Raw genomic sequence first — 16,241 nt, forward strand, 5'->3', positions numbered from 1 at the left:
GCCCCGTCCCGTCCCTGCACGGCCGCAGGAGGTGCAAGGCTTGGGTTTCACACACCCTCCTGGCAGCTTGAGAGCTCCTCCAGCCTCCTGGTCTGTTATAGAAGGAGAAGGACTGAGCAGCCTGATTCCCCCCCGTGCCACCAACACTGGATGCTCCGGGGTGCCCCCTCCCCAGTGTTGCAGGACACTGGCGGGCCCAGTACCACAATGTCCATCGGGACTTCTCTGTCCCCCACACCTATGTAGAGCCCATCACTGCAAACCAGCCTGCACAGCCCTGGGGTCCTTCTCCCCACCATCCCCAGTGGGCACCAGATGACCCCACAGGCAGGGATATCCAGCCTGCCCACCTGGCAGCTGCCAGCATCACCTACTCCCTACTACTCATAAAAAGCCCATTTTGGCAGGACAATAGTCTGCTCCAGGCTGCTCCATCCACAGCAATGGCTGTTGCAAAGGAGTGAGAAGCCCACAGAGATGCTCGGTGCCCTAAGACCCAAACCTGTGTTTCACGAGCAACACCCTTCCTGTTTGATATCTGCATCCTCCTCCTTACTCCTCGGGGTTTACAGTCTCAGGGTCCCACAAACACACACAGCTCAGAAAAACAGGGGTGACTTCTAGGAAAGAGCCTGTCCCAGGCTGCCGGAGCTGGGGTTTCGAAGCATTGAATGGCAAAATCTCCTCATGAACCAGCAATCTGTTTCAGGTTTCCTCTGCCTGCAGCACAGCCCCATGAAACAGAGGGGCTGACTACCACAGGTCGCTGGAGAAGCAGCAGCAGGACCCACACCAGCATGCACTGGGCAATGGCGTGAAGCCTCCCAAAGCCACCACTTCACATGCAGAGCCAGGTATGGGCACAGTTTATCCCCACAACCTCCAGCCTGTGGTCTGGTTTTGCTGACAGCCTCAACCTCCCAGAACAGGGAGCTACGAGCAGAGCTGGGTCGCAGGGCTCACCCAGCCCCACAGCAAAGCAGGGCACTCCCAGCCCAACTCCCATGGGCACAACTGTACCAGCCCATCTAACAGCGTGCACCCCTAATGAGCAGGGCACAGAGCTAGAGGGGCACATGGCAAACCCACTTTCTAGCCGACACAACAGTCCCATTTATGACTGTGGTGTCTGCCAGGGATTTCAGCTCTCCAAAGTGCCACATCCTCCTGGGAAGCCCTGGAGCACCCAAGTGCGGTTGGAGGGGTGTGGGAAGCTAACATCCACCAGCATCATGTGCCCAGCTCTGGAACTGCCTGTCGAAATAGATTTTATATATAAACCCACATGACTCTCCCTGCACTGCGGAGGGAAATGCCAGCCTCCATGCCGCAACCTCAGACTGAGTCCTTCCATCAAGGGAAGCAAGTATGGCCAAGCACTGGTGGGTCTTCAAGCAAGGCATGAGGAAACAACCTAATGGTGCTGATTCAGGCTGAATTTGTTATAGCCATTATTTAGAGTTGTTGCAAAACCCTACAAATTTTTGCCACCGAAGGGAGAGCCTGGTGTGCTGCTCCCTCTAGCCAAGGCACAGCGGCTTCACGTCTGTCCTCCCCAAGGACACAGTAAGCAGGGGACAGTCGGGGTGACTGCAGAGGACAGACCACTCACTGCATGCCCTGGGTAACCCAGATACCACAGACATGCTTCTTGCTCCAACAAACACACCACAAAGTGAAAAGCACCAGGTTCTGGAAATAGGAATGAAAGTCTGGTTGGGATGGAGTTCACCTCCACCTGGCCATGGTCAGCACCCCACAAAGATAAACAGAAATGTTAAATCAGTCCCATCCCTTATGAAGAGCAGCATTCCCAAAGTGCAGGACCAGCAGCACCAGGCAGGTTAAGGGGCTACAAAGGGAGGACATAACACACCAACACTCATCCTCCTCACGTGCTACAGCAACGCTGCCAGCCCTAAGTGCTGGTTTGGGACTGTCTCAGGTACTTTCTGGGAGCAAAGAGAGAAGTACTGCACAGAAGACAACACTAACACAAGTAATGCTTAAGTGAAAACCTAATTTCCCATTGAAACAGCTTTCTGATGGAAAGATTATAACCAACCCTAATTAGCATCACAATTAAGAGTCAGGGCTACATTGCAGGTAACTTCTTCAAGGCTAGAAAGCACTTCTTGGTTGCAAGACCACTGCTTGCTTACTTGCTTCCAAGCCCTTTTGTACCAATGCTGCCAAGACATGCACGTGGACAAGCCATGCAAGCTCCCAGCATCCCCATCCCTTGCCAGGGAGCAGGCACAGCCGGATACTGGGACACTAAATAAAGCCTCTTGTCTTCAGGACTATCCCTCCCCTTCCGAAAGCAGAGAGTGTCAGTAGAAGAGAAAGTTTATTTGCACAGTCTCTGCGGTAGCCCCAAGCAACTGGTTACAGGTCAGGAAAAAAGTGCCATGTAATTCTCCACCTGATGCTCTGCCAGAGCCATTTGTGGGCCCCAGTGGGAGCAGGAGAGGAGGAAAGTACTCATTGCATTTTAACAGGGTGTAAATCTCTTCAGTTAGGTAGCAGAACATCTATGACTGACTGAGAAATCTGTTGTGAAGGGGATGGAGACAGATGCACAAGGGATAGTGCCACCCCCCCACTGCCCGGATGGAATAAGCCCAGAGGAAAATCCAAGTTGTAAGAGACAGGAGAAGCTGATTCATGTGCAAATCTTCTGGAAGTTCAAGCTGCCTGGGAGAGCGTGGGGAGCCAAGGAGGCACAGGGCAGCGGGGAGGGACAGGAGCTCGGGGTGCGCTGTGGGATGCTGGGAAGAAACCCCACTGCAATTAAAGGTAAACTTTGCATAAACATCAGGAATCTGCTGGCAGCGGGGAAGTTCACACTGGTGCAGAGGTGCAAATAACCCCATGGCTGGGACAGGAGTTAGCCCAGGCACTGTTTCCATGGTGGATTCAGCCGCTGCTGCTGTGCACCCACCGGCACTGCACCCAGCTCAGAGCAGGACAGCCCCCAGTTCACAGCACCCCATCCCATGGCAGCTGGAGCAGGAGCTCACTACACCTCTGCACAGCAGTGCCCACAGCTCCCCAGGGAGCAGCACAGCAGCACCTGCGCTGCCTCAGCAAGAGGCCACCGGCTGCAGTGGTTCCAGCCCTCTTCTCCAGGACACTAGCAAACGGACCTAACTGTCTCCAGCAATCACGTCATAGGATCTGGATATTTCCAATATAAGCTAAATAAGCCCGACTATTCAGACAAGGACTCATCCCCTCATGCGGTAAAGTATGAGGAAGGGCCCCCTCTCTGCCCAAGTTAGGGCTGACCCCACTGCAGAGGGTTGAGCAGCCACCCCCAGGCTCTGCTGCTCCCCACCAGCCTCCACAGCCAGCTCGCAATTAGCTCTGTTAACACTAACTCCGAGCTGCCAGGCAGGATCAAAGAGCACAGTCATTACACAGCAGCAGCAGAAAAAACATCACTCCTAGGGCAAAGACACATCAAATGGCAAATAAAACCCATTCTCGCCAGAAAGGCAAGTTTTTAAAGGTGCCACACACAATCTGGGCAGCCCTCCCCAGCACAGCCAGCCTGGTCAAGAGGCATCCAACACACAGATCATTAGAAAATAGAGATGGAAAAAGGCTGCACATCACAACTCACTAATGCCAAACCTGCTCTCCCCCTGCATGTCTCACAGTCCAAGTGTGGCTGCTTTCTGCAGCCCCCAGAGTGCTCTTGATCTGACAGCCAGCACCCACCACTGTGCACCCCAGGCTATCAGCAGCCCAGTTTGCAGATGAAGCTACAACACACTAGGTCAGAGCTGCGGTGGTGCCTGCATGCCTCTCCCCAGAGCTTTGGCATCAAGAAAATTCCATAGGTACAGGAGCAGTGGAGCGCAATGGGGATCTCAGGGACAAAGCCTGCGGAAAGGATCTAGACGAAGAATGAGTTATTAGAAAATATATGCCAAGGAAGTAGTTGCCTGAACTTATCTACTGCACAGCCCTTCCAGGAGCTCCTGTATGCTGGGATGTTTTTCAAGTCTTTGTCAAACTGAAGGGTTCTTCTGCCTTTCAAGCCTCTTCCTGGAAGTTTAGTCCAAAAGGAGCCAAGTTTTAATCTCTTCCAGGGTTACAGAGGTGAGCACCACTGAAGAGCAGGGTCCACCACAGTCCATGCACCTGCAGCTGCAAGAGATTCTCTGAGGTCCCCGTGACCCCCTGCTACAGACGTGCTGGAGGGAGCAGAGACTGGAAGGGGAGGAAGAAGATGAAGGCAGAGGCATGGCCAAGGCATGCAGCACACCGGAGGGACTGCTTTAGTGTTTGCCTTCCTCTACAGCTGCAAAGGGAGCACCTTTTTGGGGAGACAAGGCAGAGTCACACTGTCCCAGAAGCATGGGGGGGGGGCACAGCAGGATCAGGCAGGCATGGTGCCAGTTGGATGTCACCTCCTTGCTGCCTCTGTCCAGGTTGTATGGCACCTCTTCATGGCACCTCGGTTTTCAGAAGCACTGTGGAATTAAACACGTTTTACTTTCTCCTAATGGGTCATGTCAGTGTTAAAGAGATGCTCTTGGAAACACTATCTCCTGGGGAAGAGCACCTTCAGTTGCAGGCAGCCCAAAGGCCCAGGCAGACACAACCTGGTGTCCGGCACCCTGCGGCGGGGAGAGCCCTTGGCCTTGCAAGAGCTGCAGGCAGGGGTCAGGCTACCCAGCAGGCAGAGAGTTAAGCGGGCACCGGGACCCCAGCCAGGGTCTTTGTTGCAGGCAGGGCCCCCTCTCCCCAGCCCAGGAGCAGATCAAAGCACTGGGTATTTACCTCCTGGCTGGGTGCAGGACACCGGCCCTTTCTGCTAGAGCTTTTCATCCCTATTAGGGCCGTGAAAGGCTGAGCTATGAGATCAGCTGCCAGGGGCTGTCCGGGGACAGCGCTGAGCTGCAAAGGTCAGGAGGGAGGAGGAGAAGAGAAAAGAGGCAGAGGCTTAAGGGACAGGGCTCAACAAAATCACATTTACTGTGGTCACGGTCTTCAGACAAGCCTCCAAGACAAGGAACCGCGTGTTGTCTAAGGGCCATTATTTGGGTTTGACACGTCCAGCGCCCGGGCTTTGAAGCTGGGAGTGGGACACCATTAGAGACCCATTTGTCTCTGGCACAAGCCCTTTGGCTCCCACGCAGCATTTCCTGCAGGAAGAGGGTCTCATCTACCCTCTGCCACCAGCTCCCAGAGGGATACGGACAGAGGAGGAAAGCCAGTCCCCAAAAAACAGATGGTTATGGCACCAGGATGGCTTTGCTTTGCCCAGGCTTTCTGTGTTGCCCCACGTATGTTGCAAGCTGGTGAGGCAAGGATGCAATGCATCTGCAGAGCACCAGCCCATTTGGGTGAAGAATGAGGAAGCCGGTTAATTGGGTTTTTATCAGCAGAAGTTCATAGCTCTCATCATGGCATCAAACGGCACTTTTGCTTTCAACTCATCTTCACCAAACAAGTTGTGGGACGGAAGATGAGGAGCACATGAAAGTGGCCGCATTCAAATGCAATCAGCAAAGAAAGCCAGCAAAGAGCTGGCGGGCTGACAAAGCGCCCCGGGGGGCTGCACCCGGCCCCCCCCCCGGCATGGCACCCATCCACAGCACTCCACCAGGACACAAGGAACCAGGGAGAAAATTATCAAATCCCAAGGGCTGCAGAAAGAGCTCAAGCGGCTCTGCAGACACTCTCACATATGCTGGCATGGGCTAGAGGCTTCCCAAACCAACAGCAGCTATTCCGGAAGCTGGGGGAGTACAGCCAGAAAAGCAAGTATGGCAACGTGTCCTGAAAACAAGGAGGAAGGATTATTCTGGCAGTTGGCAGTACATAGGTGACCCCTTCTCCATGATGAAGTGCAAGCTATAGAAAAATGCTGATGTAGGAAAGGCCCAGGGACGAAGCACACATCCAATGGTTTACAACAGATAATTCTTGCCAGGTTAAGTCTAATTGCATCTAAAAACAGAAATGCAAGACAAGGGGTTTAAAGAAACACTCAGGATAATATATCTGGTCTCACTGAATCCGGCTGCCAAAAAGCGTTAGATTGGATTACGAACATTATTACATCAAAAATGGATTGAAGGGCTTAAAGACTAACAATAAACAGCAAATGTATCAGATTTATGGGGCAAACATCTACCGGGGCCTTGCTTTTACTTCAGCATTTTCATCGAACAAGGTCTGCTTGCCTTAAAGAGGCTCCCAAGAGAGGTGTAATCCTATGGCTGTGCCCAGGCATTCGGCAGAGGGATGGGGAAGAGACAACACCCTGGAAAAATACAACAGCACTGGCTGGCCAAGGTGCTGCCCATCACATCTGCAAACAGCTGCCTGGAGAGCACCCAAAGGCTTTGCTTGGAGGTCTTTGCTCTCCCACACCCCATCCAACACAGAAAGGGCTGCCAGGACTGCCCCCAAACACCAATGGAGAATGAACTGGAGAATCATGTCCAAGGATGAAGCCAGTGCTCAGCTGAAAAACACGTCACCCCAGTAGCTCCCTGCCTGTGGCATTGGCAGCAGCCACGGCACATGGGGCCACATCTAGAGCTCCTGTGTGGCAATGCTGGGGAGCTGCACCGGGAGCTTCTCCTCACGCCGCCCCGCTGCCAGGACACCAGGATTAATGCATCTCTATCTAGGCACCTCATTACCAGAGATAGGAAAACTGGAGCAAGTTCAAAGAGTAGCAGCAAATGCAATTAAGAGCTGGAGTGAATTAGGAGGGGAGGTGGAAAGAGCCAAACCTGCATGGCTGGCTAAGCCCTGGTGGGGTTGAAGTCACCCATGAGCATCCCAGGAGTGCAGACACCAGGGAGAGAGGGGGGAAAGCCTACTTGAGTGGGAAACAGACAGCCAAGGAAGCAGAGAAAATCATCTAAATGGGTAAAAACCAAGGCTGAGAACAAATATCGACACGGTCAGGCTCTCAAGCCTGGGGTAGGTGACCTGCAGGCACAAAGCAGGACCCCCACCCACATCTAGAACAGCACTGTCACAAAACAGCCATCAGTTTTCACCTTCCTGTAACTCCTGCTAGCCCCAAATACAACTGGATGGACTATTTGTAAGCACTCAGACACATTCTTCCCTTCCATTTTGGCCATTCCGTAGCATTCAGCTTCTCTACCAGCTCTGCAAGGATGAAGGGAGGAATAGCCACACATCTGCTAATGAGCCAGAAGCACCTTCTGCCTCTATGAGGATCATATGAATGACCCACACCCTGCTGCCAGCCCAAGGGAATAGCAGCACCAATCGCATCTGCACTGAGGTCTGCAAGTACAAGCTACCCTGCTTGTCAAACTTTCCAGTAGCCTTACCCATGTGCTTGGCCAAGGAACCCCAAAAAAGTACTTCCTTTTGGGGTAAAAAGAATTAATTCCTGATGGATTGCATTTTACCACCTCCCACAGTACAGCCACCACTACATGCTTCTGTCCATAGAGTGCAATGGTCCTGCACGGAGGAGGCAGGAGACCCCCACCAGGCACCAAGGGCAGGCAGGGAGGCAGCCACAGGAGACTGAGGACAGCAGAAACGAAGAGCTGCCCTGAACCCATGGAGCAAAACACCTAATTCCCAAATTCCCAGCTTCTCCATGGGCCAAGGGTCGTGATGCCCCATGTCCTGCTGCAGCCTCACATCCTCCACCAAGCAAGCCTCCGTCTCCAGCACAGACCTGCAGCAGGAGCTGCCACATCTTGTTTTTTATGAAGCAGCTTAGGAAGAAGCATCACCTTCCCCTGCCCAGCCCCGAGGAAAAAGATGCTTTTAAGTGGCAGAGGGGCTCAGCACGAAACTGCAGAGGACGGGGAGAGGTTACGTTTGCTTTCAAAAGCCTTTTTCATTGCTAAGCCAAAGGCTGGGGCCATGTCCCTCTGTGATAAAAGTGGCCTTAAACAAGGCTTGGCATATCCAAGGCGGGAGCAAGGAGCAGCTCTGAATGGGGAGGGACCCCGGGAAGCCCCTGGCTCCAGCAGGGAGGTTTTCCCTGCTTGGGGAAAGCAGGGGCCAAGCAGCACACGTCCCGCTGCTGCCCTGCTCCCGTCCACTGCAGCATCGCTTCCCCAGCTTAGGGCTGCCGGCAAATGAAAAGGAAGAAAAAACCCTTTTGTGTGTCAAGGCAAAGCTTGGGGAAAGGGGGGGGGGGGGGGAGTAATGGGAAAAAAAAAAGGGGGGGGGGGGAATGAAAAAAAAAAAGACAACACGTGGGTGGTCTGCTCAGGAGACTTTTGACTTTGTTTTTTTGGCTATTTTCTTTCTCGGCAGAAAGAGCTCCTGGGGCTGCTCGGCAGAGGGGTACGGCCAGATCACAGGAGCATCCTCAGCCCACCCAGGGGCCAAAGTTCAGCTGGCAGCAGCCGCTCGCTCCCAGCGCCGAGGGGGCTCGCATCAAAGTGCAGAGGAGTCAAGAGAAATTAAAGTCAGAAACGGTCCAAGGAGGGGGCAGAGGGCACTGCCGGCTCCCCGAGGAGAGAGGGGCACCCCACAGGGATGTTCTGTGCACCCCACTCCCTGCATCCCTGTTCCGGTCCTATACAGGCTCCGAGATGCTGCAACTGGAGACTGGGACTGGGAAACAAGAGGATAAATAGGATTTTATGGTAGTCTCTTGGGAGCTCTCCCTGCCCTGGGAAGAAAGCAGGATTCTATTACAAATAGAGGGAAGGCTTCTAGATATTGGAGAAGATTCCATCACTGGTAGCAGAATCATGTAAAACAAGATTAGGCAAACACGCAACGAGTTTAAAAGCTTTGGCGAAACCTCTGCTGGCAAAGCTGGCACGGTGCAGCTTGCAAAATCCCAGCTGAGCATCCCGTCGGAGCTGCAGCGAGCCGGAGCAATAGTGACCCAGGTGTGCTGGCAGCGTTGGAGGGGAGCTGGCAATGGCTCAAAGCCATGGGGGCCCTTGGGGAGCTGCGTTTGTACTCGGCAGCACGCCGTCGGCCGCTTGTGAAAATGCCACCGAAAGCTACGGGAGGTTGATTTAACTTAAGCAAGAGCTTTCGTGTGAAATGCAAAGCAGCTCCTTAAAACTTGTGCAATTCAGAACCTGGTAAATCCCTTTGCCTGCACTTTCCTGACAGACTTGCATTGCAAGACGAGGGACCCCACGTTCCTCCTCCCCGGTGCTTCGTTAGGCTCCTGAGCTTGTTCTGGGGAATGTATTTGACTATGGGGGCTCTTTGCAGCCTGTGGGTCTCATGGGATCTATCAAAGGGGCGTGACGTGGGATCCCGCTTTCAGCCCTCATGAGCACAATGACCGTGGCACTGCTTGAACTTGACCCCCGAGCACGGAGAAGCTGCTGACCAAGTGCTTGAAGATGTTTGCCTGACACACAAAAGGCAGATTCACGGCTGTGCTTTTAGCCCCTCTCCCCACTCTCTGCCCACCGCAGGGAAGGCTTGCCATTGAATCAAGCCTTGCCTCAGCTGAGGGACAGCAGAAGGGCTGACCTTTTGGGGTTCCAGAGCTGTCAGGCTGGTGCCAGCCATGGTTACTCATGGTACAGGAGATGAGAGTCTGCTGGGGAGCTGTGCTGGGGCTTTTGGCATCCCAATCCCATCCCCAGGGCGCCTGAGCTTGCAGCCAGGGTTCCCTGCACCCCCAAATCTGGTGACCCCACCTGTGCCCCCTTAGTGACACCAGGCAGATGGCCCCAAATCCTGACAGTGAAGGTGACCAAGAGATGGCAGCTCTTGGGAGAGACCGGCCCTGCCAAGGCGTGACTCAATCCAGTGCAGCCCGCGGTCTCTGCCGGCACCATGGCCATGCAGAGCAGGCTGAGCCGGTTCTTGTGCCAGGTCCTCACCCCTCCTATAGCCATGCGGTGCCCAGAGCCCCTTCGTCACCACCCTGTGCTCAGCGATGTGTTAGGTAGCACTAAGCAAAATTCACCACCAAGGGTGGGCTCAGCACTGCCCTGGCACTTTCAGTGCACCAGGTATACCCCAAACTACAGGCAGCCCCAGGGAGGGCTTGGTGGGGAAATCCAGGCGGGCAGCATCACTGTGTCATCACACTATGGCAGAGCACCTCCTGCCCCAGCTGCCTGCTAACACCCTCACCACCTCCTCTGAGAGCAGGGATTTCAGGCTAAAAATACACTGTTTACTGACTGAGAAGCACCAGCTCCCACGGCTCAGTGCTCGCTTCCCATGCGGGATGTGACCTCTGCACTGGGCTGCTCACCAGTGAGCCTGCGGCATGTGATAGCGAGGGCAGAGATGAGCCACCGTGCCCTTTGCAGGCTGCTGTACTGCAGGTTCACAGGGGTAACAGTGAGCTTGAGCAGAAGACAAACAGGGAAAAGTGAGGCCAGCGCTGCCAGACTGGGGGCCAAGGGATGGCCAAGCTGCCCAGAGTCCACACTCTGTCCACACAGAGCCAGCACATGCAGATACATCCCCCCGCACTCATGGACCATGGTCTCCAAGAAAATTCAGCCCTTCTTCTCTCACCCCTCCATAAAGATGTGTTGCACCAAGAAAACAAGAGGATGACACCAGGATGCAGAATTTTACAGCCATTTAGACCACAGAAAGCACTGGGTGGCAGCTTCCCACTTGCCGGGCTGCTCTCAGAGCCAGGACCAGTGAGGAGGGTGGGCATCTCCTTGCTCACCATTTCTCCTGATCCCAAGTGCAGCACCAGGAGCTCCCCAGCCCCAAGGCAAAGCCCTATAAGAAATGCCCTGCAACACCGCCAGCAAAGATGACAACAGGCTCCAGGTTTGAAGGTGCTCCAGACACACGTTGCCCCTCCTTGCCAGGACTGACCTGGCAGGGGGACATGCTCCTGGCTGCGGGCACGGCCAGGGACACAGCAGAGCAGCCAGACAGGGGCCGATGACCCGTTCTGTTCGGTCAGTGCCACATTCCAACCCCTTCTCCCATCCAGCTGGAAATATTTTCCATGCGTGTCAGCTCTCTGCACCAGCCAAGTCGCAAACAAGCGCCTGGCGACACTCTCCAGACCCCTGCAGCCCCCCCGAGCCAGGGTCGGCGGCGAGGAAGAGGAGAGCGACTCACATGTGATGAAGTAATCCTGCTGCCGCTTGAATTCCAGGCCCATGTAGTTGGGGCTGAACTCCTGAAACTTGATGGTGAAGCGGATCTCCTGCTCTGGCCGGTTGCACGTCACCAGCACGTTGGGGTCCATGACGGTGCTGCAGGCATCTGCCTGGTCCTTCTTCACCAGGTACAACTTGTAGTACTCGTAAGGCTTGGACGGCTCCGCCTTGGGGCAGATAATGTCCAGTTTATCCCCAATCTCTGGGTAGATGACCAGCCCCTTCCCAGTCATGAACCTGGAAGAGAGGAGGGCAAGAGGTTAGCCACATGCTCTAGCACAGGCCACAGTGGTCACACCAGCCCGTTCCACCCCGTGCACAGCCCTGCTTTCGCACCATTTCTTTCATGCTTAAACTGCTGTTTTCCCTCTGCAAAATGGCTTTTGACACCAAAATAAAGCTCTCTTCTTCCTTCACCACCTCTGCACATGCAAGGAGCCAGTGCAAGGCTCCCATCAAGAAAACCATGGGCTCAATTGGTTCAGCCCCACTCCACATCCCTCCTGCCATGATGAGGGTGAGCACCCTTCCCAGACACAAGCCTGGCACCCAGAAGAGAATGGAGCCTTCCCACAAAGGGCTGCAGAGCGGGCAGCCTGGAGACGCCACGGCTCTGCCCGACGGCCAGGCAAGGAGCTTCCTGCAGGGACAGGCAATAATTAGGCATGGGGAGAAGCCCTGACAATGGGGCGCAGGGAGGGATCCCTTCCACACCCCAGCTCCCTGAGGAATTCCTGTCCTTAAATGGAAGGGAGGGAAGCATCCTGCAGGACAACTTCTACCAAGCCAGGCTCAACGGCGTGCCCAGGAGCGTGGGAGGACCGGATGGAGAGGAGCAAGGAGGGAGGAAAGCTATTTGGGGCTGGAAGGCAGGGCATTGCGAAGGGAAGGAAGGCAATATGCTGATAATTAGCATTCAGATTTCATTATTGTGGGGTAATAATCTGAATAATTTTTTTTTCAGTGTGAAGTAGAGTATTAGGGAAACAAGGAGGGAAGCAGCAGATCATCTACTTTGATGTAGGCAACATAACGCATTCTTGATGGAAGATAAGGTGGGAATGGATGCTCCTGCAAAGTTATCTCCGCTGCAACTCCCTCACATAATTTGGGCACAGCAAAAACCGAAGCGTGTGCCTCAGCAGGCTGCACGTCGGCAGCTTTCCCTTCCCACTCTGACGCAGCTGGGTCCCTGCCCCATCCCACCCCTTCAGTCAGATGGGGGGACAAGGACACCTTCTCCCTCCATCAAGCTGCTCCGGCTGGGGCTGCAGGCACCACAGAAGGAAGATCAGACACACAAGACCAACCTGCTCTGTGGCTCTGGTACAAGTCTTTGCAAGAAGCCACAGAGCTGAAACCATTGCCTGAGCAGCCCAGACTCCAGGCCTCTGGCTGCCCGAGCCGCAGCAGATCCGCATGCCGACCCATGGGGCTGGGAGGCAGCAGGCGGAGCTGGGGCCCACGCACAACCCGATGCCCTTGGCAAGGGCTCCGGAGCCCGGTGCCAGCTCTAGCAGGGGGAGGGAGGGATGGCCAGGACAGAGACAGACATCAACTGCACCTTTCTGCCAGCTCACCAGGTCACCCTCACCCAGCCCCAGGAGAGGAGGCAAGGCACAGGGACAGGGGAACAGTCCCCTTCACCGACGCTGCTCTGAACACGGGAGCTGAATTCCAGAGGGTTGTCTGCCCCATCCTCCCTGCGGTACCCAAAGCATCACTGTGGGATCATCCCAACCCCAGCACCACCATGGCAGTGGCTGTGCCTTTGCCATGCAACCTTGTGGGAAGCAAGTAAGTTGTGTTAAAGTCATGACTGCTGGAAGAAGGGATGCAGCAGCCTCATGGAAGAACAGGAAACGTAATCCACACAGGGCCCGTGCAGGTGGGATGCTGCACCACGGCTCCGTCCCCGGCAATGCCGGCAGGTGAGCCACGCTTTGCCTGAGCGCTACCAAGTAGGTCAGCTGGCCCCCGGCCAGCGCACCGCTTCCAAACCTTGGGAGGGAGCGATAAAGGCTTCCCCCACCCACAATTCCTGACGCAATCCCAGGAGCCGAGCAGCAGGAGATGCAAAGGAGCCCCTGCCCCTCCCTTCCCTTGCTCAGCCTCCCCACCCCGTGCCGGGCCGCAGACATGCAGCGCAAGTGAACACTTGCACGCTCGCTCATGGGTTCCCACCCCGAGAGGCAGCTGGATCCCACACTCGTTTCTCCACGGTTGGCCTGAGTCAGAGGCTTTCTGGCACAGAACTCCCAAGTGACTCAAATTCCCTCCTCCAGCCCCTGCCAGCTCCCTCCTGCCCAGAAGATGCCAAACAGGAAGCCACAAACAAGCCAAGCAGATGTCTTGCAACGCTGGAGCAAGAGGAGAAGGCTCCTATCTGTCCCCCATCTTCATACCAGAAGGACCTATCACATCTCCTTGGCCAAAGCCTTGGCCAACACCAGCAAACCAACCGGTCCATGTGACACCAGCCTGTGCTGCCGGCACGGCCGTCTGGGATCGGGTCAAGCTGATTTTTAATGAGAGGAGAGGCCATAAAGCAATCAAGGGAGCTGAGAACATCCCAGCACCACATCCTGCTGGCACTTCTCTTCCTCTTAGAGAATTCACAGAGGAGGCCTCTGTTTGTTTTATTTGTTTCAAGGGTAAAATGACAAGATTAATTTCTTCTAGGAACGCTTGGTTTCAGCTTCAGAAGCACACAGCTTCTGCCTGGGAATTAGCCCAGGAACGTTTTCCAGATCTCCTACACGAACATCAAGCAAGACTGAGCTACCAGCCAAAGCAGCAGCCCTTCCCCACATGCAGTGCTGCACGGGGCTTATGGGGGTGCTCCCTCCAGCTGCTGCTCCTTGCCAACCACATTCCTGCCCACACACACTCTGTACCCTTTGCCCTCTTATTTCCCTGATTTCTTCTCCTCTGTTTCCCCATTAGTGTCCTCCCTCTCTTCCCTGAAGACGAAGAGAGTCCAGGCAGCACAAGTGGTGGAAATAAGCCCCTGAAGAGCACGCATTCAAACCCCTCTCACTGTTCTTTGAGCTCCTCACCACAACCACACATCCAGATTTCTCCCCCCCCCCCCCCCCAACTGTGCTTTGTTGCAAGCAACAGCTTGTGATGACCATCCTAGGGAAGACAGACACCAGTTCCCATCACGCGACAGGCCTCCACAAAATTATACTTTAAAATACAAAAGGCGCAAAGCAACATTTATCACAAGAACAGCAGACAAGTTCTGGGTATGAGAAATATTACTCCAGAAGGATTGTTGAAGGCAAAAAAGAATCACTCTTGACTTGTCTTTACAAGGACACATCTTCAGTTTTATCTTAACCGGGAAGAATGAATAGATCTCCTTTTAAATTAAGAGTGAAACTCATCATGGCCTCAGAGCACGTGCTGTCATTCTGCGGGGAGAATCTGCTCTATCCTCCGTACACTACAGTTTTGATTTCCCTGTTTTAAAGCAGGGAGGGAAACAAAGAAAAATCATAATTCAACTCAACCTTAATGCTAAAACTAGTCTGACCAAGTGCTTTTGAGGCTGATCGTGCACAGTGTGTGCTGGAGCCTAGCTGTGGAAGGCCACGAGCAGGCACTCAGCATCCCAACTGCACACAGCACCCGCTTCTACCTGTGCCTCCACTTGGGAGGAGGATGGTGGCTCCAGCTTTATTTATTTAGCCTTGGTGCTACTACCATTAGCAGCTCACAGATAACATCTCAGCATTCTTTCTCCTAGTGGCAAAGGTGGTGGAAAAGACTAACTACAACCTATTAAAGTTTAAAAAACACTATATTTTTGCCCTTGCTGCAAACAGCATTCATTTGAGCAAACAGTGCTGTTGGGGGGACACTGGCCTCTGCTCTATTATGGGCAACTTCATTAATTAAAACCCCTCAAGGTGATTTTTGGGTGGCACCTGTGGCTGCCCACCCGCAGAGCTGTGCAGGTTGCTGAAGAGCATCCCATCCCAGCCAGGCATCCCGATCGCCACATCCCGGTCCCCAGCTCCCGGCCCCGCAGGTTCCCTGGGAGCGATCAGGTGGCAGCATCCAATTTCCTCATTGTTTCGGGAGGTGTTTTCTGATGGGAAAGGTGAAAAGGGTATTTGTGAGCCTTGTAAACCGATTCCTCCGAGTTGGGTAAACAAGGGGAGCTCTGTTGGCAGCGGGATGCCGGGATGCCGGAGCAGAGATGGGATTAAAGAACAGCCGCTCCCCTGCCCCGAGCTGGGGGGCCGCTGGCAGGGACCCTCAACCCCTGCGGACCAGGCAGCTCACCAGCTCGGAGGGTTGGTCTCCCATCAGGGATCTAAAAAGCACGTGGGACCTGATGGAGCGACCCAGGGCCTACATATGGGACCTGCTGGAAGGGCCATGAGCTCAGCCAGTATCCAGTGTCAGAGGCGGCCACCCTGTCATCTCAGGGCTGGTTTGGGGGAGAGGAATCGGAATGAGGCAGTAAGAGATGATAATCCCTTGAAACACGCAACGGGGCTGCTTAGGGTCCAGGGAGGGATTGCAGCCTGGTGTCCTGGTGCTGCGCCTAGGCAGGAGATGAAACCACACCATGGCACCAGCACATTCCCTAGGTGAGTACCGACCAGCCCCACAGTGCCAGCTGCTCCTTCAGTTCAATCCAGTCCTTCGGTCTGTCCTTTGGTTCAACGGCCAGGCACAGACGCACCCAACAGCTCTGCACACTGAGAACAACAGGGAACCACAGGCAGAGAGATGCTGCCCTTCTACCAGCAGCCGAGACACTCACACCTTGGCTCTGAGGAGCAGCCACGTGGAAGGGTGGCAGGGCTCCCAGCAACCCCCCTGAGCCAGCCAGATCACAAGCCCATGGCTTCCTGGGCTGCCTCAAAGGACACTGGCTGTAGCACCAGGGTTCCTGCAAGCCAGCACATCACACAACGATGACCTGCTCCATCCCACCGCTGGTAGAGGCTCAACAAGCCCAGGAACATGAGGTAAGAAGGAAAACCATGCAGGTTGAGTCAGAGCAAGCTCAGAACTCCTGCTGGGCATGATACCTCTCTCCTCCACACACACACACACACACACACACACACACACACACACATACCAAGCAGGCTCCTCTTCTCCACGTGGGCATGCATGGGCTAG

General features: G+C 54.5%; 1 protein-coding gene across 1 annotated transcript in view; it reads right to left on the minus strand.

Moving 5' to 3' along the window:
• The window catches only part of EFNB1 (ephrin B1), a 51,765-nt gene that overhangs the window by 10,459 nt on the left and 25,065 nt on the right, over nt 1-16,241 (minus strand). The window contains exon 2 of the mRNA XM_061445630.1: nt 11,053-11,330. Coding sequence (XP_061301614.1) covers nt 11,053-11,330 — 278 coding nt within the window. The remainder of the gene's footprint in view (nt 1-11,052; nt 11,331-16,241) is intronic.

The sequence above is a fragment of the Pezoporus flaviventris genome, unplaced genomic scaffold (assembly GCF_033815535.1).
Source record: "Pezoporus flaviventris isolate CSIRO_AGI_PZ_B2104156 unplaced genomic scaffold, CSIRO_AGI_Pfla_v1 ptg000005l, whole genome shotgun sequence".
Taxonomy (NCBI): domain Eukaryota; kingdom Metazoa; phylum Chordata; class Aves; order Psittaciformes; family Psittacidae; genus Pezoporus; species Pezoporus flaviventris.